The 24,859-nt window shown below is 40.2% G+C and overlaps 1 protein-coding gene across 11 annotated transcripts in view; it reads left to right on the top strand.

The window, feature by feature from the left end:
• The window catches only part of cast (calpastatin), a 136,977-nt gene that overhangs the window by 77,023 nt on the left and 35,095 nt on the right, over nucleotides 1-24,859 (top strand). For 9 of the 11 annotated variants that reach the window (XM_052019806.1, XM_052019805.1, XM_052019814.1 and 6 more), the window contains 21 exons: nucleotides 1,768-1,863; nucleotides 2,724-2,786; nucleotides 3,547-3,672; nucleotides 3,931-3,987; nucleotides 4,913-5,002; nucleotides 5,613-5,708; nucleotides 6,153-6,200; nucleotides 7,338-7,463; nucleotides 9,575-9,631; nucleotides 10,277-10,366; nucleotides 10,993-11,088; nucleotides 11,469-11,516; nucleotides 13,362-13,487; nucleotides 14,435-14,491; nucleotides 15,454-15,543; nucleotides 18,039-18,134; nucleotides 18,572-18,616; nucleotides 20,372-20,497; nucleotides 21,803-21,859; nucleotides 22,377-22,466; nucleotides 24,532-24,627. In XM_052019806.1, the coding sequence (XP_051875766.1) occupies nucleotides 1,768-1,863; nucleotides 2,724-2,786; nucleotides 3,547-3,672; nucleotides 3,931-3,987; nucleotides 4,913-5,002; nucleotides 5,613-5,708; nucleotides 6,153-6,200; nucleotides 7,338-7,463; nucleotides 9,575-9,631; nucleotides 10,277-10,366; nucleotides 10,993-11,088; nucleotides 11,469-11,516; nucleotides 13,362-13,487; nucleotides 14,435-14,491; nucleotides 15,454-15,543; nucleotides 18,039-18,134; nucleotides 18,572-18,616; nucleotides 20,372-20,497; nucleotides 21,803-21,859; nucleotides 22,377-22,466; nucleotides 24,532-24,627 (1,776 nt within the window). The remainder of the gene's footprint in view (nucleotides 1-1,767; nucleotides 1,864-2,723; nucleotides 2,787-3,546; nucleotides 3,673-3,930; nucleotides 3,988-4,912; nucleotides 5,003-5,612; nucleotides 5,709-6,152; nucleotides 6,201-7,337; nucleotides 7,464-9,574; nucleotides 9,632-10,276; nucleotides 10,367-10,992; nucleotides 11,089-11,468; nucleotides 11,517-13,361; nucleotides 13,488-14,434; nucleotides 14,492-15,453; nucleotides 15,544-18,038; nucleotides 18,135-18,571; nucleotides 18,617-20,371; nucleotides 20,498-21,802; nucleotides 21,860-22,376; nucleotides 22,467-24,531; nucleotides 24,628-24,859) is intronic. The other 2 variants (XM_052019816.1, XM_052019815.1) reach the window with 2 other exon arrangements.

Raw genomic sequence — 24,859 nt, 5'->3', positions numbered from 1 at the left:
ATACCTTTTTAGTTAGTCTCTTTCTTGGTGGAGTTTGCATCTCTTGTTACGTGAAGTTGATCCCCTTGTGTTGTTTCTCTCTCTCCATGGCAACAACTGCAAACAGTGATATTGTCTTAGACTGTTCCTCGGAATTGAAGATGACTCACTTCCAGTCTGGTTTTGTGGGTTATGAGGTGGTTATAATGCAGTTAACATATTTATGCAACAGCCAAAACTATAACAAAACAGCCAGAGAGGTTTCCCAGTACGAAAATTTGATGCCAAACCATAGAAGATGATATAATTGAAGATGACCAAAATCATGATCAGAGTGGTAGATTTTAAAATGAGGCAAGATAGAAAAGTTTAGTGTGGGGATTCCAGAGCTTCACGCCCTGACTGCAGGAAACATGACTGCTGATGGTGGAACAGTTGATTGGAAAGGCACAAGGACAGAATAGGAGGAGTGCAAATATCTCAGTGCTGCTGAAAATTAGAGAGAGGGAGAGGTGAGGCACTGGAGGGACAAGAAAAAGAAAATAAGACTTCTAAAGTCAAGCGGCAGCATACACAAGGTCAGTTAGCAACTGCAAGTGGAGTCAGAGATGCATCTGTTTTGAAGTGGAAGTCAAGCGGTTTTAGTGCTAATATTTGATCCAAAACTCACTTTGGATTCAAGTGTCACCCCACGGTTGTAGAACATAGAACAAAGAATAGTACAGCACAGGAACTGGCCCTTCGGCCCACGATGTCCATTCCGACCATGATGCCAGTTCAAACTAATCCCGTCTGCCTGCACATGATCCATAACCCTCCATTCCTGTGTGTTCATGTGCCTGTCTAAATGCCACTATCATATCTGCTTTCACTATTACCACTGGCAGCACATTCGAGGCACCCACCACCCTCTGTGTAAAAATACTTGCCCCACGCATCTCCCTTAAACTCTCCCACCACCCTCACCTTAACGCTACGTCCTCTAGTATTTGACATTTTTGCTCCAAGGAAAAAGACTGTCTATGCCTCCAATAATTTTATAAACCTCTACCAGGTCTCCCCTCAGCCAGAGAAAATAATCCAAGTTTGTCCAATCTCTCCATATAGCTAATACTCTCTAATGCAGGCAACATCCTGGTGAAATATCTGGTTTAGTTTCAGCCAGATGCCAGCAAGTGAGATGGAGTTGATAGGGAAGAGCGTGTGACTGACACCAGAATGGAATGTCTTCAGTTGGATCCAAATTAATCAGACAAGCCATCTGCCAATATAGAAGCTGTGAAAATGGTCAAGAGAGGCATTGCTGAGGCAAAAATGAGTGTTGTCAGCATATGTGCAAACTCATATTGTTAGTAGGTGATGATGGTGAGGAGAATAGCCTTTTAATAAAGGGTAGCAAGAAGTCAAGGAGTGAGCCAGTGCAAACGTGAAAAGTAAACCATTGTAGGTTGAATACTACAGACGAATACTGTAGATATGAATGGAACCAGGTTTGTTTGGCATCATCCAGCTTGCAGAAGGTGAAGTAAGTTTGAAAGAGAACAGTATGGTCTGGTGCATCAAAGGCTCATACAGGTCATGAAGGGAAAGAAAAATAACCATGACAATTTTGAGGAGTGCTACCACAAATAGTTTGACACAGGAGAGAGAAGGATAAGTGGCTGAAAGGGTTTTAAGGCATACATTGATTTCATTTCAGTAATCAATTCAGAGATGCCTTGTAGATATGCATTGAATATTAATATTTGTGGATTTATGTTTGACTAAGTTTATTTCTCATGACTTCAGGAATTGGATGTAACTAAGAAGAAAGGTGAACGAGTGGGAGAGCGTGAAGACACAATACCACCTGATTACCGATTCAAAGACCAGCCTGATCCTAAGGTTTAGACAAATATTTTGAGATCAGTCAATAATGTTTCATTAACACCGTATTGGAAAAACTATAAATTCCATTACTGTCTAATGTTAAAGACATACTGCTGTTTTTCATAATACATAATAACACCATTGCAGTTCAACTTATTGATCAAATTAGTTGTACAGCACAGAAATAGGCCCTCAGGCCTGTCGTTAAATTCCTATCTGTGTGAATCCCTGTCAACACTTGGCCTGTAATCTTTCATGCCATGGTGCTTCAAGTGTTCCACAAAGTACCTTGGTGAGAGATTCTGCCTCTACCACCCTGTCGGGCAGAGTGTTCCAGACTGGAACTACTCTCTAGGTAAAAAAAAACAGTTCCTCAGCAAATCCCTTCTATACCAGACTGAGGTATACAAACTGAATTATGAGGGGCTTAGGATAGGGTAACAGGTGAGAAATATTTCCCATTAGCAGGAGTGCTTGTGAATTGAGGACATAGGTTTAAGGTTAAGAGTCTGGAGATTTAGGAGGAAGAGGGTGGTTGGAATCTGGAATGCACTGCCTCAGGGGGTGGTGGAGGCAGAGATTCTCACAGCGCTTAAGAAGTATTGAAACAAGCATTGAATGGCCAAGGTACAGAAAGCCATGGGCCAAGTCACAGAAAGCCATGGGCCAAGTCCCAGGAAATGGGATTACTACAGATGGGTATTTGATGGCTGGCATGAAGTTCGTGGCCTGAAGGGCCTGTTTCTGAGCTCCAGGACTCTATTACACTTCCAAAAAATATTCCCAGGTTTATTGTATTTCTTTATCAGATGATTTCAGTTTTTAAATAATTCTAATAAACTTAAGCAAATTCTTAAAGGTTTTTTTTGCAACAGGATAAAGGTAAACCAACATCTTTCTCTGCTGGTCCAGGAGCTAAACCAAAGACAACAGAGAAGGTAAAGTTGCTTTTTCTTGGAAGTTCTATTGCTTCCCTTTAGTAAAATTCTTCAAGGATGCTTTTGAATAATCAATGCCATCTATTTATTTATTTTAAAGGCAGTGGAGGTAGTTTGTGAAAAAGCACCAATTTAAGTTTGTGCCAGTAGAAGAATTAATTATGATTTTCAACTATTGTAAGTTTCCACATGCGGATATTGTGTGGCTTGGAGCAAACAAATATAGTAATATGTACTGTATAATTTCCATCTTTGTGTTGGGGAAGAGGATAAGAGAAACAAGCAATCGGAGTGTAAGGAATGTCAGAATTGAGGAAGTTAAACTCAGCATAAAACCTCACTTCCAGCAACTTTTTTTATAAATTGCATTTCCTAAATTTTGTAAATTTATTGATTAAATTGGGTTCCATTTGGAGAAAGTTATAATACTGTGTCACTATTATATGGACGTATTAAGGCACCGTCATTCCAACTATAATTTGCTGTTTGATTTTTACTGCTCTTATTTATATACTCCTTTATGAAAGTATAAAGTGCAGGTTTACCTAAACCCATCGACTGCTTGAATTGCTGGATTCACCACATTCCCTTGCATGTTCCAGAAATGTGGTTGATGGAAGTCACATCCCCATTAACCTAAAAGAAATAATGATGGAAAATACTGTTTTGCTTTGTCTTTGGTTGAAACTGAGGATTGTTATCAGTAATCTTGAAATATCTCTGATCTGGTTTAATTATATTTATCTTATTGTTATCACAGAGTATGACAGAGGGTGACATTCTGGATTCTCTGTCAGCTGACTTTGTCCAAAGTTCTGCTGCTCCAGTTTCAAAATGCTCGGCTACATCCTCTCACTCTGCAGCACCACCCTCTACACTGAAGCAGGTATGAGTCCAAACTTAACATGTTAGAGAGTAGTGGGTGCCCAAGACGGGTGCAAAGTTTAGTTGTGAGGCCTCAGGTGCAATAGACCAGTGATTGAACATTTCATGAATTGGGGATTGCTTCAGGGTCACAAGGGTATTTTGCATCCAGAAAGAATTTATAGTATTTAAAGTCTTTTAAAGCTGGCTAACGTAGTTGTAGAAACTTCATAAAACATATGTGAATCCTAATAACTTTGAAATATTCTTTCTTCCGAAGGCACCCTTGCAAGCTTCAACAGCTGCCACTGTTTCGACAAGTCAAACTGGTGATAAGGTATATGAAAGAGGAGAGTTAATCTAAAATATACAGTGGCCACCAATAATGTCTTTGTACATCCAAGTGCGTGTAGGAACAGTCACCACAGATCCCTTTCAGATATCATCCCAGTCCTTTTTCTGAACTTAATTGACTGTATGTTTTTTTCAATATTCCATCTTCCATTTCACAAAACCAATTCAAATTTCAGTCCAATTGAGGACAAAAGATTAATCTCAACCCAGCCTTGCACAGGCAAACCAAATACATAGTTTTTCTAGTCTTTTATTCTAATCATTGTCAAAATCGTCTCATCTTTGCATTGTGTATGAAACAAACTAGTTCACAGGAGCAGGATTTAAATTCACCAGTCACTCACTGTAGAGGCTGCAATCATCATTACTTTTCTTCCTGAAGATAAGATATCTTTATTAGTCACATGTACATCAAAATGCACAGTGAAATACATCTTTGCATAGAGTGTTCTGGGGGCAGCCCGCAAGTGTCACCACATTTCTGGCGCAAACATAGTATGCCCACAACTTCCTAACCTGTACATCTTTGGAATGTGGGAGGAAACCGGAGCATCCGGAGGAAACCCATGAAGACATGGGGAGAACATTCAAGCTCCTTACAGACAGCAGCCGGAATTGAACTCGGGTCACTGGCACTGTAAAGCGTTACGCTAACCACTGCACTACCGTGTCTATCCCTATACTGCACATACTGAGGGGACCTTCCAGAAAAAGGAAGTTGGGAAATGACAGCTTACACCCACCATTGCTTGAGATGTTCACTTATTCCACTCTGTACGAATATGTTTCAGTTTATTAATAAAAGTAAAACATAAATATCCAAAGTTACACTGTTGTAACTTCTATTTTTTTTACCGGCTTGTTGTTAGAAGTTTTCCACAAATTTAATACATCTTTTGTTTTGAAAGGATAAAGATCCATTTGACCTGCTTGCAGACACCCTTCCTTCAGAAGCACCAGACCAGTCAGCTCCCAAGTACACTGGTCCTCCAGTGAAGGTATGGATTTAATTAATTTCCTATCACTTCATCATAGGCTTTCATCGTGGTCTGTTTCTTGGTGAAGTGAATATGCATCTGCTCATGTGAAATCTGCCTGTTGGTGACATGGTCCCATTCCCAGCCTATCAACAATACCTTGTTATATTTGAGGGATACATTTTGTTCATGAAAGTTTCACCAAAGTTTTATCAAATGAAGTTTGATATGAACCCACATAATGCATTGTTTGGAGAGTGACCAACAGGTTAGTTAAACTTATTTTAAAAGGAGTCAGAAAGGAGAAGACATGCAGATATAAACAGGCATTTAAATATGACACGTTTTGAGGAGCACATTAAAAATACTCGCAGACAAACAATTAATTTTGGTCAAAAATTATTGGGGGTGGTAAGGTGCCATGCTCTTGCAAGAGAGAGATGTAATGATGAAGAGGGGGAATCCTGAACCTACCCTGCCAACTGCTAATGTCATCTGTAGACAGCTTTTCCAGTCCTTAACAATTTATTAAATGATCACTTGATGCATTTAACTGGGGTAACCGTTTAACTAAGGCACAGAACATTTATGTAAATTTTGCTTTGGTCTAATTGTTTTCTCAAATTTTTAGGAATCACATTTAACCAAGCAGCAGATTGAACGAATGGGAGAACGAGAGGACACTCTGCCACCTGATTACAGATTTAAAGAGCAGCCTGATCCAAAGGTTTGGTCTAGCAACCACTTTGAGCCAAGTCTATCATTTTTTCCAGTGTTTGAATTTTCAAAATCTATCCATGTGTGGAATATCCAAGAAAGATTCTATAATTGCCCAGTGTAAAACAAAATTGCTTTTACTGCAATGGTAGAAGTAATACTGATATTCCAGATCAAATAATCTGATAGAAAATAATAAAATAGAGGTTGTTAACTAATTACTACTCATATCCATGCACTTAGGCATTGTCCATATATTTGTCCATAATAAATAAATTGCTTTGCTATTCAGCCTACTACCATAATGAGGCTAACACAGTTATCATGTGTCAATGTGCTTCCGGATATTGAAGTGTTTTACCATATTTTTCTTCTGCTTTGCCATCTAATTTCAACTTCTATCAATTACTGATGTTTGGAAGAGGAATCTGATAAAGTCTGTTTCTTGTAACAGGATAAAGGGCAACCAGCCTCCTCCACTGGTCCGGGAGCAAAACCAAAGGTAACAGAGAAAGTACAGATGCAAATTGTCTTTTCTTTGGGAGCATTTTCCTAAAGTCAAATTCTTCAAGCCATATTGGTATAAATCAATGCCATCCAGGCCCCTGTTATTTGAAGTACAATATTATATGGTATGATAGTGATCCTGTTGCAGCTAATAAGGGGTCCCCTAATCTCAGAAAACACCCAGAGTTAGGAGCAGCAGTAAGACTCTGGGTGTTCTCTAAGATTGGGGGACCCCTTCATCAAATATTATAAAATGAGAAGGCCAAAATATTGATTATTGCAGCTTCCATCATTGTATTAAGGAAGAGGATAAGAGTAGAAATCAAGTAGAAATGTGGGAATGTCAGAGCTAAGTAAAGAAAACCCATCTTATTCCCATCCCTTTTGCCCCAGAATGTTCTCTTGTGCACTTTTTTAACTACTAGAATGTAGTACTCTCTGAAAATAGTAAATATTTAATACTTTTAATGCTATAGTTTCCAGATCTTGTAAATGTATTGATTAAACTTGCTCTGTTTAAATCAAATGGTATCCCATTCACACTGATGTGCTAAGGTACCAATTATTACTCTTGCTACATTTTTGGACATTGGTTCTCACATTTCTTAATTGTGATTCTCACTGATAGCAGCCTTTTAAAAATGAAAATGGGAAGCGCAGGTCTGAGGGAATCTGCCAGGAAGATGAATATTGAGAGATAAACCATTGCCACAGATGGCTGTGGAGGCCAAGTCATTGTGTATATTTAAAGCAGAGGTTGATAGGTTCTTGATTAGTAAGGGCGTCAAAGGTTACGGGGAGAAGGCAGGAGAATGGGGTTGACAGGGAAAAATAAATCAGCCATGATCGAATGGCAGAGCAGACTTGAAGGGCCGAATGGCCTAATTCTGCTCCGATGTCTTATGGAAAAACCTTCGGTATTCCAGGAGCAAGGTTCACAAAGGTGATATCCGCACCGTTTCCATGGAGTAGCATTCGTGTGAGCAACTGGAAGGAGAGAGATATTATGTGTTTAATAGAAATTACTGCTAGAGATTTTTAAAGTTTGTGTTTCAAATAGTGATTTTAATATCTTTATGTTCTTGAAATAGCTTTGAGGTGTTTTAACTACAATTATTTATTGTTGTCTCAGACTATGACAGAAAGTGATGTCCTGGAGTCTCTGTCAGCAGACTTTGTACAAAGCTCTCCAGCAACAATTTCTAAATGCTCGGCTACAGTTGCCCGCTCCGCAGCACCGCCCTCTCAGCAGCAGCAGGTATGACTCCTAATTTAATGTTGGGGACTCGCCTCCATCATCCAACTCCTTGGCTCTACTAGCCTGATTCCATTTTACATATGGCAGAGAATGGCTTCATTTTTCCATCATTGGCAGAGAATGTCTTCAGTTTCTGTGCCTTTTCTGGGTTTACTGAAATATCTAATCCAGGATGCCTCCAGTTCTCACTACGAACTGTCTCATTGCAATAGCATTGGAAAAACATGTAAAATTCTCCATAATATAGATGATATTCTGCTCTATGTCACCACTACCTCCCTTAACCCCTCAGCTGTGTGTATTTGCTGCGATAATGGTCATCCAGTACTAAATGAGCAGAAATTGTATTGAACTAAATATTGAAGACAATGGCATTGGTTTTCCAGATTCCACTGCAAACACTGATCCCTAGCCATCGATTTCATCCCTCTCCCCAACAATTCTCTGAAGCTGAGCCAAATGATCTGCAAATTTGACCTGAAATTTAGCGATTGCTCACTGATCTGCCCCAGCACATTCTCAGTAACGCAAAAAGACTCATTTCACTGTGTGTTTCCATTTGCATGTGACTAATAAATAAATATCTATCTATCATGAAGATTTATTCTTCTGGTTTTGTATCCTTGTGTAGCTCTAACCACTGCCTGATGAAACCCTCAACCATTATTTTGTTGTTCTGAACTTCTGCATCACTCTCAAGGCCAGATTCTCATCTTGAACCCTCATTAACTTGGAGCTCATTGGAACATATCCTAACTTGCACCAATTCCCCTTAGTCAATTACTACTGTGTTCACTGACCTACATAGAATCCCAGTCCATCAGTGCATTAATTTTGCATCTGTTCCTTGCTTTTGGATCTCTCCATGGTTTCATTCCTCTCCATCCCTATAATCTTCCCAGCAATAGAACCACCCCAGATCTCTATGTGTTTCCATTTCTGGTCTCTTGTGCAATCCCAGTTTTAATCTTTCCACCGTCAGTTGTTGTACCTTCAAATCCCTAGTCCCTTGACTCAGTAACTTTCTTTATAAACTCCCCTCATCTCTACTTGTTATATAAAAATTGGTCAGAGATGCATTTCAAAATTTTGGATTGCTACCTCTCCATTGAAATATCTGTACAAAATATAACTTAGGAATCCTTGAGGATGCTCTGCCCTTTAATTAGTCACAGAAACCTATGTGACCAGTAATAGTAGTAGTTAGTAGGGATCAATAATTAAGTTAAAAAATAAGGTACATTTTAGTAAAACATATTTTCTAAAATTTTACTTTATATCTGGAATGTTTGCTCTTTAGTCGAGGCAAACTTACTTATTTTTGACTCAATCAATTCCATTTACTACCTTCATCCAATGCTGAGGCCAGAAATGAAATAGGAACATTCTCATCCTGGATTTGTACCACAGGAAATCATGGTGAAGAGAGCAAAGGTTGGGAGCAAATGAAGACCTGCTTATTATTCCCTTTATTTTGCTCAATACAACCTGAGGCTGTACCTACCAGCCATCTTCTAGTCCTAATCCAGCTGGATATTCTACGGAGGGAGTAACATCACCATTGGACTACTGATCACCTGTACCTGTTTAGTTTGAAGTCAAGCAGTCATCACCCTTGTGCTAGAGAAACAAAGGACTGCGGAGGCTGGAATCTAGATGAAAAACACAATGGTGCTGGAGGAGCTCAGCAGGCCAGGCAGCATCCGTGGAGAAAACAAGGTGGTCAACATTTTGGTCAGGACCCTTCTTCAGGACTGAAGATAGGAAAAGGGGAAGCCCAATATATAGGGGGAGGAAAGCAGAGCAGTGATAGGGCACCATTCACATATCCATTGAACATCAAAGTGAGCCCAATGGTATAACATACAAATTGTACTTCAGTATCTTTAGAAACCTCGTCCACATCTACCCTGGTTTATTCCTCTCTGCCCCCCTCCCCCTCCCCCCCATTGATATCAATCCTGTCTCTCAGCAGGCCAGAACTCCTCATGTGATTGCGTTTATCATGTTCAGGTCTTATAAATGGTAACAGAAATACTTTAGGCAGCCTGGAATTATTAATGAAAACTTATAAACTCTAAGTAATAATTGTAATGTTCTTTCTTGCAAAGGCACCTCTGCAAGCTTCAAAAGCTGCCTCAGTTTCTGCAAGTCAAACCGGTAAGAAGGTAAGTGGAAAAGAATAAAATGTGAAATGTACAACAGTTGTCTGTAACATTACACAAGCAAATTGATTGAGAATGCCTTTGGAGATCACTCATCAGATCCCTTTCAAAAATCATCAGAGAGTCTTCCTTAACTCCAGCATCCTTATCCGTGTTCCTATGTTCCTGGCCTGCATGTCGGCAAAAAACCTCACACTCTAGTCTGCAAGGTGAATCCAAAGGCACTGTTCCGGTGTAAACCAAACACTCAAAGATCTGTTTTGTTATCTTACTCTAAACATTGTCAAACATCTCCAATCTTTGTCCACACTGTACTTCCTGATACGTGTGAAAATTCACAAAAGTAAGTTTTAAACTGACCGGTCACTCAGTGTGAGTCTGCAGTCACCATTACCACTCTTCATGGACCCGGTACTCAGCGGGCACTCCAGAAGGAGAAAGTTGGGAAATGACATTGTCCGTTGGTTTTTCACAGTCACATATTCCACTCTGTCAGAATATGTTTACATTTGTTAATGGAAATAAAAAATAACATTTCCAAGAAAAGCAGTAAGAATCCAAAGTTATACTGTTGTTGGTTCTGTTTTTTTCACTAGCTTGTAGTTTGAAGTTTCCCATGAACTGAAATTATGTCTTTTGCTTTGAAAGGATAACGATCCATTTGACCTGCTTGCACAAACCCTTCCATCAGAAGCACCAGACCAATCAGCTCCCAAATACACTGGCCCTCCTGTGAAGGTACAAATAGAATTAATTTCCTGATATCTGCTGTCCTTGAAAAAGTTTCTCATCACTGCATCATATATTGGTCTGCTTTTTGGTGAAGTCACTATTCATCTGCTCATGACATCTGTCTTTTGGTTACATAGTGCTATGCTGAGCCTATCAGCGATAACTTGTTTTGATCAAGAGCATTTATTAATCACGAGAGGTTTCACTAAAGTGTTATCAGACAAAGTTTGATATTGATTCACTTAAGGAAGTATTAAGACAAAGACCAAAGATCTGGTTAGATATTTTAAGGGAAGACACATGAGCGTGAACCAGTGCTTAAATTTGACTACTTTTTGAGAAGTGCATTAAATGCACATAAGCATGTTCTTATCATAGTTAAATATTATTGAGGACAAGCTGCACTATTAGAAGATAGAGGTGGTAGTGCAGTGAGGTCTAGTGTAGGAATTCCCGAGGCTTGACTGTTAATCTTATATAGGCAGCCTTCTCAGTTCCTCACGAATTTCCTAAATGCTGGCTTGATCATTCAATTCCAAGAATCATTTTACTAAAGCACAGTACATTGTCAATGTATGGTTACATTTATGTGGATTTTGCTTTGATCTATTTTTTTTCCCTCAAATTTTTAGGAATCAGATGCAACTAAGAAGCAGATTGAACGAGTGGGAGAACGAGAAGACACAATACCACCTGATTACAGATTTAAAGAGCAGCCTGATCTGAAGGTTTGGTCTGGCAATCACTTTGAGCCAAGTCAATAATCTTTTTCAGTGTTTGAATTTTCAAGTTATATCTATGCATGGAACAGCTAGGAAAGATTCTATATTATCCAATGGAAAAGAAATAATGCTAATATCCCAGATTAAAGAAATTGATGGAAAATTATAAAAAAGAAATTGCAGAATAATTTATATTCAGTGTCTTCTAGTGATTAATTCTATGCTTCTGAAATGTCTTTTCAATTAATGTTAACATAATGCATTAATGTGTTTCCAGATTCTGGATTACTTTGACATGTTTGTGTTGCTGCTTAATTATTGATTTCCATTCCAAATAATTCTGATGTCTGTGAGACGAATCTGATGAGGTCTGTTTCTTTGAACAGGGCAAAGGGCCACTGGCTTCCTCTGCTAGTCCAGGAGCAAAGCCAAAGGTAACTTGGAACAACTGTGCAAATGTGTTTTTCCGTTGAAAGTATTTACCTGTGGTAAAGTTCATCTGGATACAGTTCTATGGGCATTGTCACATGTGAAGCCATTGCCATTTTTGCCATTATTGTATTATAGACGATTGATGAATGTTAAAGGATTCCATTTCATCTCATCTTCTAAGTCAGGATCAGCATTAATACTTCAGTTATTGCTTCAGATTGGAAGACTCCACAGTCAATTTCGAAAATTTGCTAAAAGGTCAAAAATGAAAGGTGTTGGGAATAGGGTAAGAGAAGCAAAACAGCTGGAAACATGAGAATGTTAGAGATGAGAAAACAACATCTGCTTCTTCCTTAAAATCCTTCCCAATTCTTCCCCAAAACATTTCTGTGTGAGCAAAAATTTGTAAAGAATAAACATAGAACATAGAACAATTACAGCACAATTCAGGCCCTTCGGATAATATCGGATAAATGGATAATATTGTTCATATTACTGTTTCCGGATCTTGTAAATGAATGATTAAACTTACTTTGTTTTAATCCTAAACCATCTAATTATTTCTCTTTCATACCAATGTACTAAGCGCTACTCTGAATATATTTTGAGCATCAGATCTCAATGTTCTTAGTTATAATTCTCACTGTTGGCAGCACTTTTTTACATGGAAGCATAAATGCAGGTCAAAGTGAATCCGTCAGGAGGATGAATTGTGAGAGACAATCTTTGGGATTCTGGGAGCAAGATTCACAGAGGTCACTTCCTCCTCTCCATTGGGCAGCATTCACGTTTCAACATGAAGGAGTGGTACACAACTTGTTGCCAGGAAGCCAGATTTACAGTCCAAACCACTTCCAAGAGACACTCACTGAGATCACTGTGAATAATCAGATACTGATAGATTTAGTCAAATGTAAAGAGACACATGCCATAGTTTTCTCTGCACCACTCACTGTCTCCTTGTTGTCCCCTCAATGCATCACTTGCCACATCTTCAGTGCTTCTTCAAACTTTGCCAGACTTGCATTCAACAGCACTGTACCCTAATGATATATCGTGACGGGCCTCACTCTGTGGGATACTGTCACAGACATTACCTACCTCTACTACCCCCTTTCTATGTATCAAGAACAGACCTGTACTAATCAGTACTGCAGCAACACACAATGCGCTGGAGGTACTCAGCGGGTCAGGCAGCATCTATGGAGGGAAATGAACAGACGGCATTTTGGGCCGAGATCCTTCATCAGGGCACAGAGTTCTGACGAAGGGTCTCGGCCCAAAACGTCGACTGTTTGTTTCCCTCCATAGGTGCTGCCTGACCTGCTGAGTACCTCCAGCATTTTGTGTGTGTGTTGCTCCAAATTCCCAGCATCTGAGAATCTCTTGTATCTCCAATCAGTACTTGTACCCATTTTATAAAGACAGAGCTGTGCCTACCAATTGCAAGCATCAGCATCTACAGGGGGATATGGACTGGGGCCCAGAAGATTGGGCTGGACCTAACATGATCCAGGTCTCCTATTTTGGATATCTCATCCCCAGGTTACTGACCCAGGTCCAGTCAGAGCCTCCATCTGAGGCTTAACACAGGGTGGACCCTAAGGCCCAACTTGGGAACTGGCACTGGGTGGGCTGCAAGGACAGCAACTGCAGGCTAACAAACCCACCCTGTGTTGCACAATGAACCCAAAGGGAAGGAAGGAGTTATTGCGTGATTAATGGAAATTACTGCTTGTGAAGTTTTTTCTCAATTTATGTGTCAAATGAGAACTTGCCGTCTTTGGATCTATGTTCTTGAAATATCATCAAAGTGTTTTAACTCCAATTACTTAATGTTGTCTCAGACTATGACAGAAAGCGATGTCCTGGAGTCTCTGTCAGCAGACTTTGTCCAAAGCTCTCCAGCAACAATTTCTAAATGCTCGGCTGCAGTTTCCCACTCCGCAGCGCTACCCTCTCTGCAGCAGCAGGTATGACTCCTACCTCAAACTGAAACATGCCCCTTTTGTACAGCTGCGTAACACATGATTCATTTTACTATCCACTTGTTGGCATACTCTCCACTACATGTGATTGTCTTCTCATGCCTACTCCTTTACTCAGCAAGCCCTGATTATCTGTTCGTGATCCTCTGCTGTTCCTGTGAACCTATCAATGACATCAAAAGTGTATCAGCTTCCACAGTCTCACGTGTTAGCCAGCAAGGCTGCATGTTCTTTTTAACCTGTGAGCATCTAGAAAGATGGAATAAAATGTAGCCATCCCTCATTGACCAGAGAGCCTCAGTGATCTCCCTATCACTGCCCAGCTGGCAAGCTGCAGGGTGTAATGACTTTCCACCTCCTGTCTGCATTGAGCCAGGTCCATAAAATTTAGACACCTTGCCAGCCACAGACATCAAAGCCCTTGTCCTGCTCCAAGGTTGTAGTTGTAGCTGCCTCAGGTGGCAGATTTCAGTGAGGACATCCGTATTGGAAGCACTGGCTTTTTCCTGGAGACAGTCATAAAGAGATACAGCACAGAAACAGGCTCTTTGGTGGACCTAGTCTGCACTGACCAGCAACCACCAATTTACACTAATCCCATTTTTTGTTCTCATCAACTCCTCCCAAGATTCTGCCACTCACCTACACACTAGGGTCAATTTACAGTGTCTAATTAACCTGTCAACCCACAAGTCTTTGGATTGTGGAAGGAAACCAGAGCACGCAGAGGAGCTACACATGGTCACAGAGCTCATCCACTTCTCAGCCTTGGAGTGGTTTCCCCAGTAATATCAATTTTGTCCAGCCACTGGCCAGAATTCACATTTAAAGTCTGATAAAAGTAGTCGAAATGATACTAGAAACTTGAAGTTGTTAATATCAGCATGAAAACTTTAACAAATAATTGGAATGTTCTTTCCTTTCTTTCAAAGGCACCTCTGCAAGCTTCAACCGCTGCCTCAGTGTCTGCAAGTCAAACTGGTGCTGAGGTAAATGGAAAGTGGACTAAAATGAGAAATTTACATGAACTGTTAATGAAATAGCACAAAAAGTCTTTGCAGATTAATCATCAGATATTATGACAGAGTAATGGAAATTAAAGCAAAGAACATTTAAGAGACTCTTAGATAGACATGGATGATGGAGAAATGGGGAGCTATGTGGGAGGGAAGGGTTAGATAGATCTTAGAGCAGGATAAAATGTTGGCACAACATTGTGGGCCGAAGGGCCTGTACCATGCTGTAGTGTTCTATGTTCTAGTAATTAATAACTCTATTGACAATTCCAAAATTTATCCTATAATGTAGCAAAATCACCTCCCATTTTAACCAAATCATGATCACATGGATAAGCCTAACCCACCCTTCAGAAAGCATCGCAAACACCAAAAATATTTAATTTATTGCAAACAATGTCATAGCTGTCTGATTCTTGCTTATACCATTGCCTTCCCACTAGTCTGAAAACAAACTAATTCACAAAAAGCAAGTTTTAATAATAGCTATCATTAATGAACATAGAACAGTACAGCATATTACAGGCCCTTCAGCCCACAATGTTGTACCAACCTATATAAACCTTATTCCCACTCAATCTATCCCCCTCTCTGTTTCACCTCCCATAACCTTCTATTTTTCTTGCATCCATGTGCCTATCTGACAGTCTCTTAAATGACCCTGTTGTATCTGCCCCTACCACCACCCCCGGCAGTGCATTCCAGGCACCCACCACTCTCTGTGTAAGAACAAAACAGGTGGAGTTTAAAGTCATAATTATTCAGCTTCACACTGTGACAGGGCAGCCGTACTTGAAGGAGAAATAGGAAGTTAAAGCTTAACTGTGAACAGCTGTTGCTAGGGTTGTTCACAGCAACATATTTCATTGTTGCCAAATTATATTCTGTCAGGCTTTTCGCCTGTTGAAAAAATATTTTTTTTGTTATTTTTAAAGGATAAAGATCCATTTGACCTGCTTGCAGGAACTCTTCCATCAGAGGCACCTGATGATTCAGCTCCAAAATACACTGGTCCGGAAGTGAAGGTACAAATCAGTTGATATGTTGAAACTTCCAGTCCTTGAGAAAGGTTCCTGTTACTACATTGTCTGTCTCTTGGTGAAGTTTGTATAACAAAAAGATGAAGTTGGTCTGTTATAATGCTCCTGTGTACGCAGTGCAAGAATGAAAAAAAACAACTTGTATTTTTAAAGTAACTTTAGCATGACCAAACATCCCCTGGTGTATCACAGTAGCATTGTCAAACAAAATGTGACAATAAGTCACATTAAATAGAAAATGACCCAAAAGCTTGATGAAAAAGGAAGGTTTTTAAGGAACCTCATGGAGAAGGAACGAAAGACGGAGGGATTCCAGAGATTCCGGCCACAACATGAAAAACAAAGCTGCTACTGGTGGAGCAAATAAATGTAGAGATTATGAAGAGGATAGATGGAAATACAGAGAGCGTTGTGGCTGAGGGATTACCTACATTCGAAACCACTATGCCATGGTGGAATTTGAAAACAGTTGAGGTATCACTTAATAGGCAACCAACAAAATTCAGCAAACACGGGAGTAATAGATGAACTGGACAGTACAAGTTAGGATGCTGGATAGGTAAAAAAAAATAGAACCAGGTGAGTGTTCTTCCATCCAGTAGAGAAGCATTACAGAAGAGTGGTGAGGCTAATGCATCAAAGGCCGCAGACAGCCGCAGAGAAATATCCCATGTTATTTTACTGGACCATATAATGCACTTTATTTTTCTACCTGCACTGCGCTTTCTCTAGAGAAACAAAGGACTGCAGATTCTGGAATCTAGATGAAAAACACTATGATGCTGGAGGAACTCAGCAGGCCAGGCAGCATCCATGGAGAAAAGCAGGTGGTCAACGTTTCGGGTCAGGACCTTTCTTATGTCCTGCTGAGTTCTTCCAGCATCATAGTGTTTTTCAACTGCACTTTCTCTGTAATTGCAACACTATATTCTGCATTCTGTTTTCTTTTTACTACCTCATAGCATGATCTGTCTGGATGGCACGCAAAACAAAAGCTTTTCACTGTATCTCGGTACTTGTAACAACAATATACCAATACCAATATTCAAACAAAATTTGACAGGGAACCATTTGAGAAATAGTATGTTACAAAAAGATTATTCAAATAATTAGATTAGAATTAGATTAGATTAGACCAGTCCTCACAGGGGTCAGCAGTGGAAAGGGTGAGCAGCTTCAAGTTCCTGGGTGTTAACATCTCCGAGGATCTATCCTGGGCCCAACACGTTGATGAAGTATGAAGAAGGCACGCCAGCAGCTCTACTTCGTTAGGAGTTTGAGGAGATTTGGTACGTCACCAAACGCTCTTACAAATTTCCATGGATGTACAGTGGAGAGCATCCTGACTGGTTGCATCACTGCCTGGTATGGAGGCTCCAATGCACAGGATCGAAGAGACTGCAGAGGGTTATAGACTCAGCCAACTCCCTCATGGGCACAACCCTCCCCACCATCGTGAACATCTTCAAGAGGCGGTACCTCAAGAAGGCAACATCTATCATTAAGGACCCTCACCATCTGGGAAAACACTATGATGCTGGAGGAACTCAGCAGGCCAGGTAGCATCCGTGGAGAAAAGCAGGTGGTCAACGTTTCGGGTCTGGACCCTTCTTCAGGACCCTGACCCGAAACGTTGACCACCTGCGTTTCTCCACGGATGCTGCCTGGCCTGCTGAGTTCCTTCAGCATCATTGTATTTTTCATCTAGATTCCAGCATCTGCAGTCCTTTGTTTCTCACCACCCAGGACATGCCCTCTTCTCGTTACTACCATCAGGGAGGAGGTACAGGAGCCTGAAGACCCAAACTCAATGACTCAGGAACAGCTCATTCCCCTCCGCCATATGATTTCTGAACAGTCCATGAACACTACCTCATTATTCCTTTTTTTTGCACCAATTATTTATTTTTGTAATTTATAGCTTTTATGTCCATGCACTGTACTGCTGCCAAAAATCAACAAATTTCAGGTCGTATGTCAGTGATAATAAATCTGATTCTGATTCTGAAAGAGGGTTTTAAATGTGGATTTAGAAACAGAAAATGCTGGGAAAAAAATAAAATTGCTGATGGTGGAAATCTGAAATTTAAAAAAAAAATTGCTGGAAATGTTTAGCAAGTCAGATAGCTTCTGTAGAGACGCTGCTTGGCCCACTGAGTATTTCCAGCATGAGGGAGAGTTACAAAATCTCTTCTATCAACTCTAATGACTTTTACAGTCAACCTTTTCAGGCTTGAATTACATGAATGATCGAGAAATGGGGAGCTATGTGGGAGGGAAGGGTTAGATAGATCTTAGAGCAGGATAAAATGTCGGCACAACATTGTGGGCCGAAGGGCCTGTACTGTGCTGTAGTGTTCTATGTTCTATGTTCTTTCTTGACTTAAGCACATCAAACACCAAAGCACCTTATTTGGATATTGAATCTTTGCATTTATGTTAAATTTTCTTTGGTTTAACTTTATTTCTCATACTTTCAGGAATCAGATGCAACTAAGAAGAAGGCTGAACGAGTTGGAGAACGAGAAGACACATTACCACCTGATTACAGATTTAAAGAGCAGCCTACTCCTAAGGTAAGGTTTGAGCAGTCACTTTGAGACGGACAAGAATTGCTCTAATAGCTTTATACTTCCAAAACCTTTCTATATAAGGCACATCTAAAACAAAAATATACAATGCTCTAATTTCAAAGAAACATGTTATTTAGGTAATTTATTTTCAATAGAAAAATGTTCCTGATGTTATGCATCATAATGAAACTGACAATGAGAAATTGCTCAATAGTTAAAGCAGAAATCAGTGTGCACCTTTACACTCCAATAATTAATTCTGCAGCATAATGAAATATTTATGCAGTTCAATTTATTGATTAAAATTATCATACATAAATGTATATAGGATATTTGAATAATTTTGCTGTATTTGCTTTACTGCTTTATCAGCCGCATTCAAATCAAAGTAACTCTTATTATCTCTAATAAGGATATGATAAATTTTTTTTCTGCAATAGGATAAACTGGCTTCTTCCTCTACTGGTACAGGAGCAAAACCAAAGGTAATAGGAAAGATGAAGCTCACGTTATGTTTCTTGAAGTTTCACTTTTATCCCTAAAGCAAAAGCTTCAGAAGCCGGTGATTTTTTTATCTGTATAATTGATAGCTGTTCATCTGATCTTTCTGTTAGGAGTGTAAATGGTAGGTTGGTCATTTCAAGGAGTTTGGAGCAGTTTACAGTTTTGTTCTATATCTGAAGGAGGATACAACTGTATTGGAGTTAGTGAAGCACAAAGTTTACAAGACTGATTCCTGGGATGAGGAAATTTCACTTTGCAAGATTATGCAAGATTGGCTTTTACTTACTGCGGTTTGGGATCTTATTGAGATGAACCATGTTCTGTGAGGAATTCAGAATAGATGCTGAGAAGCTGTTTCTTCTTGCTGGGGGGTTTGGAGCGACAGTGAGTAGTGTCAGGATAGGTGGTCAGCAGATGAGGAGAAATTTCTGTCGATGCACAGTCATTGAGTATGTTCAAGGATGAGATTTTTGGTCAATAGAAGAATCGGTGAATATGTGGATAGAGCAACAAAGTGCACTTGAGACATTATTTTAGCCTTGTTGTTGAATTGTGGAGCATGCTTGAGAAGCCCTGTGACCTACTCCGGCTATTTTGTGTGCTCTTCTGATTGGTCATGATACTGCAGTTATTAACAGGGAAAAACAGATACTGGAAATCTGAAATAAAAGCAGAAAAGGCTGGAAGTATTCAACAGGTCAGGCAGCATCTGTGGAGAGAGAAGCAATCAGGTCTGATAGGTACAACACACACAAAATGCTGGAGAAACTCAGCAGGTCAAGCAGCATCTGTGGAGGGAAATAAACATTTTCCTCCATTTATTTATTTTCCTCCATGGAAGCTGCCTGACCCGCTGAATCCCTCCAGAATTTTGTGTGTTTTGCTCCATATTTCCAGCTTCTGCAGAATCTCTTGGGTCTGATAGGTAATCAACTTGAAACGTTGACAGTTTCTCACACCACAGATGCTGCCTGAACTGCTATGTATCTCCGGCAATTTTTTTTTCATTTCATGCTTCAGTGATGCCAGGATCGGAGCCTCCCACATTCACATATTATGAGGTTTCAAACAGAGATGGTAGTACATATCGTGGTAGTCACGGGAAAAGAGGATAAGAGAAACAAAAACATTTAAGAGTATTAGCAATGGCTCATTTTAACACCTCGTTCGCTCACTTCCCTGCTAAAGCTGTTTCTTTATTCCTATAACCATCAAAATGAAAAAAAAATTAAAGGGTATCATTGTATTGCAAGTTGCTATTTCCAGATTTTGTGATTTTAATAATGGAACTGTGTCCCTTTAGAGGACATTATTATTTCCCTATTATTAGGGTGACAGTGGCACAACAGTTCGCATTGATGCCACACACCCTCAGTAACCCGAGTTTAATCCTGATCTCTGTTGTTGTCTGCCCATTCTAAAATGCCGGCAGAACATTGTGGGCTGAAGGGCCTGTACTGTGCTGTAGTGTTCTATGTTCTATTCTCTCTGTGACGCTTGAGTTTCCTCCTGTTACATGATTTTCTCCCACATTCCAAAGGATTGACTGTTGTAAATAATCCCGAGTGTAATTGGGTGGCAGGAGAATCAGAGGGAGTTGATGGGCATGTCCGAGGGAAGAGATTATAAGGAAATAAGTGAGGAATGAAACTGATGGGAATGCTCTGAGAACTCAAGAGGGTTGAATATGTTCCTACTATGCTGTAAGAAACTGACATTAACTGTATTGTCCACAGACTATGACAGAAAGTGATGTCCTGGATTCCTTGTCAGCAGATTTTGTCCAAAGCCCTCCAGCTCCAGTTTCAAAATGCTCAGCTGCAACGTCTCATGCTACAGCACCACTCTCCATGCAGAAAGAGGTATGAATCCTGTTGTATTAGGAAAATGAAAGCAGTAGGTGGCCACATTCCTGTTTCTGGTTTTGCATTCTCATTGATCACAATTAACCAAACAGGAGCAAATGCTTAACATTGACCAATAAAGGAACAGAGGGAGAAGATTTTGACTTTGTGTGATGGTATAAAACAAGTCGTAGGGAATCGGCAGCCTTCTGTACACTTCCACAAAATTTATTTCCTTCAACTTTGATGGAAAGTAGTAATCAGTGGCTATTAAACAAGATGCTGATCCTCTCCTCCCCACTTAATGCTATCAGACAAACTCAGAATCTACCCAAAGCTTCTACAATACTAACCTCAGTACCTCATTATAAATGTGCAATTTTGTTTCTTTTTATTTGAATTAGAGAAATAAAGGTCTTTTAATTACACTTCTTGTCTGAAGACCAATAAGCAAGATGTAAATTCCTTGAAGCTTTTTTTCAACTTATTTTCTTCTCTTAGCTATCTCTTGAGACAAAAGTTAATAGGAAACAGCATCCTCTTAGATTCATAGCACCAGCACTGCCAGTTCCTCGCTGAGATTTGCGGAGTAGAGAGCAAATGACACCACATTTACTGTTCCTCTCCCTAAGCCTGGTACAAACCAAGCAGTAGAATGGAGGATGCACTCACTGGACCACTCTCCAGTTCTAACCCTGGTGCAGATTTAAGGAAGGGAGTGTAATTACCATTGGATTTACAATTAGGTGAATCAATATGACTGGATGTCAAGTAATAACCAACCCCTGTGGTGCTGACACCTTCAATCCAAATAAGGGGGCCAGTAGTAAAATGCAAAAATGCTGCTTTGACATCTTTGGATTACACATTAGTTCTCTATCCTGGCTTGACGCATCTCCCTCTGCAGCCTGGTGCCTCATGTGATTCACATATATAAGGCACGGTACTGTAGTGGTTAGCATAACACTATTACAGCGCCAGCGACCAGGGTTCAATTTCTGCCGCTGTCTGTAAGGAGTTCGTACGTTCTCCCCGTGTCTGCGTGGGTTTCCTGTGGGTGCTCCGGTTTCCTCCCACATTCCAAAGACGTACGGGTTAAGAAGTTGTTGGCATGCTGTGTTGGTGCTGGAAGCGTGGTGACACTTGCGGGCTGCCCCCAGAACACTCTACGCAAAAGATGCATTTCACTGTGTGTTTTGATGTACATGTGACTAATAAAGATATCTTATCTAAAAGTTGGTAGAAATTATTCTGGAATCCTGAAGTCATCAATACAAGCATATGAATCCTAAATAACAGTTGAAATATTTTATTTTTGCAAAGGCACCTCTGCAGGCTTCAACGGCTGCCCCAGTTTCTGCAGGCCGAACCTGTGCCACGGTAAGTGAAAGACTAAAATGTGAAATTTATAACAACTATTAATGACGGAAAGAATTGTGCAAGGCAACTGGTTTAGGACATGAAGATGTTTCATGAGATATTATTGCAGAGGTCCACCTCCAGCATCGCCATCTGTGTTTCCAATGTTCCCGAATGTTTCCAACCTTTAATTCAATACAATTATTTCATACTTTAACAAAACCATGGTCACAAGGGTAATTCCAACACGCCCTTCCAGAAATAAACTGGATACTCAAATTGTCATTTTATTTGCATTGTCCTCCTCTGCACATATAAAGCAAATTCACAAAATCAGATTCTCAATTCATCAAAGTGATAATTTTCCTTCACTCCTAATGCTGCTCTCCATGAAGAGAAAGTTTTGGAATCACAGTTCAAAAGTAATTAACATTTACTTGTGTTATTTACAGCATTGCATTTCATTGTGGTCAGAATACATTTCTGCTGAAGTTTCTCACCAAAAAAATTAAACATGTTTATTTTGTTAACTTTAAAGGGTAAAGATGCATTTGATCTTCTAGCAGACACCCTTCCATCAGAAGCACCAGACAACTCGGCTCCCAAGTACACTGGCCCTGCAGTAAAGGTACAAATAAAACTTGTTTCTTGGTACCTTCAGCCTTTGCATAAGATCATTTTTCTGCAACTTTCTTCTTGGTGGAGCTAACTATCGCTTAGGCATGATTGCCTAGAGAATCGATTGCATAATCCTGTTTCTTTTCAATTATGTATTTAAAGATCTACTCCTGCCATACTGAAACACTGTAATGATCTTCACTGGGGTGTTTGCTGTCATTCTAGAAATTCAACATGCCACTTCTAGGCATGAGTCAGCCTTGCACCCTAAATGTGATTTTCATGTCATAGTTCCACATGACATCTTTTTGGAACACAGAAGAGGAACTTGGACCCTGTTGTCCTGCAAGCACCTACTGTTGAGCACTTCTGGGACGATGTGCTCTGAGAGCAGCAACAGATTGGGACACTTAACAAATGGGCCAGTGACTAACCCATAATCCAAGAGCCCAATATGGCACCATCCTACTGATCTGCCACCCTAATCAATGCCCTAAACCCATGATCTGCTCCTGAGATCACCTGAGTTGAAACCTCTGAGAGATCAATCTGCCACCCCCCACCCAAACCGTCCAAAGTCCTGCCAGTGTCCCAGTTACAAAGCATCATTCAAATACGAGTTCAGTTACTCTGAATTTTTCCCCTTACCCTCATTTCCTGATTGTCCACCTCCCCGACGCTGTCGCTAACCCCACCCCTGTACTCCCACTGCCACTCCACCCACAGTATGGCACACTCTGTCGCATCTGATGCATTGGGCTTTGGATATAATAGAAGTTTACAGCCAGCAGGCAGTGAAAGAATGGCTATTGTTGTCCCACTGCTAAAATCCACTGAGCAAACGCACTCGGGTGCACTAGAATTTCTGGGCAGATATTGACCTATGGTTAACACTATTCTACCTGCACCCCTCTCCACTAAGCATGATCCATGCAATAGCAGCAGGCATTGAAATAATTCTTGTAATGTTATACACTAACAATAACAAACAGGCATTTCTTTTCTGACTTTAAAATGGCAAAGCATCCTAAGATGCTGCATAACAGTGTTAACACAGAAAATTTCTCACTAAGTCACATAAGGGTGATATGTAGAAAAAGTACTGAAAGTTTGGTCGTAAAGGACAGCTTTAATAAACTTCTAGGTAGAGAAACGCACAAAGAAGCGGGGGGAACTCAGTAAGTCAGGCCGCATCTGTGGAGGGAAATGGACAGTCAACGTTTCGACAGTCCTGATGAAGGGTCCCGATCTGAAACGTTGACTGAACATATCCCTCCATGGATGCTGCCTGACCTGCTGACTTCCTTCAGTTCCTTTGTGTGTTACTACAGATTTCCAGTGTCTGTAGGCTCTTGTGTCTCCTCTTCTAGGTAGAGAAGTTTGAGTTGGTAATTCCATTCCGGGGAGGGGCTGAATGTGCTCCTGGCAGTGGTTGCTGGAACTGAGTTAGAATAGTGAATTATGGGGGTGACAAAGGTATGAAAGCATCAGATTTGTCTTCATGCCACCTTCTGTGACTCTGTGAAATGTTCTGTGATTAGACTGCGTTGAAGCTTCTTAGGGTGCTTTGCTCTTTTAACGTCACTTTAGAAATAATTTGTTGTTGGTGTATCACACTACAAGCACAATAACAAATGCATCAGATTGGCTGGTGAAGGAGAAGAATCATTATGGAGAAGGAACTCTGCAGTCCTAATGTTGGTGCAAAACTCACCCACTGAGTCAAAGTTTATGAACAGTCTGGTTCACATTTAGACAGATGTCAGGCAGATGGGGAGATTTAGTGGCTAGGGACAGAGCTTGTGAGGGGAATCAAAGACAATTGGATCTACCCAATCTTTCATTTTTGCACATTTCAGCTTGGCAGCAAGGAAAGGAGAGGGAAATCCAGAGTATCTTCTGTCCAGTGCTAATGCCTTTGACAGCCTGCTTTCTCGTTGTCTTGAGAAACTTCCAAGGGTTGGCTGGATTCATTTATTTTCAGTAGTCATTTCAATGAAACAGAGGGCGTGGGCATTAAGTCATTATATGTATGCAGATTTAGGCTTGATTTCTTTTGTTTCTCATGATATCAGGAACCAGATGTAACCAAGAAGAAGGGCGAACGAGTGGGAGAACGTGACGACACAATACCACCTGATTACCGATTTAAGGAGCAGCCTGATCCTAAGGTCGGTCCAACAACCACTTTGAGAAAAGCCAATAACTGTTTTAATAAATATGTATTTTACGAGCTATCCATATAAAGTACATACTAAACAAAAATCTATAAAGGTCTACATTCCAAAAAGCAGATGTGAACCTCTCTTGCAATAGTAGAAATGATCCTGATGTAACACATGACAAAGAACCTGATGGAATTACAAAATTGAGTTTGGTGAATGATTAAACCTAAAACCAGTA

The sequence above is a fragment of the Pristis pectinata genome, chromosome 7 (assembly GCF_009764475.1).
Source record: "Pristis pectinata isolate sPriPec2 chromosome 7, sPriPec2.1.pri, whole genome shotgun sequence".
Lineage (NCBI taxonomy): Eukaryota > Metazoa > Chordata > Chondrichthyes > Rhinopristiformes > Pristidae > Pristis > Pristis pectinata.
Note: the sequence above shows the minus strand (reverse complement) of the source record. Positions and strands in the feature narration are given on the sequence as shown.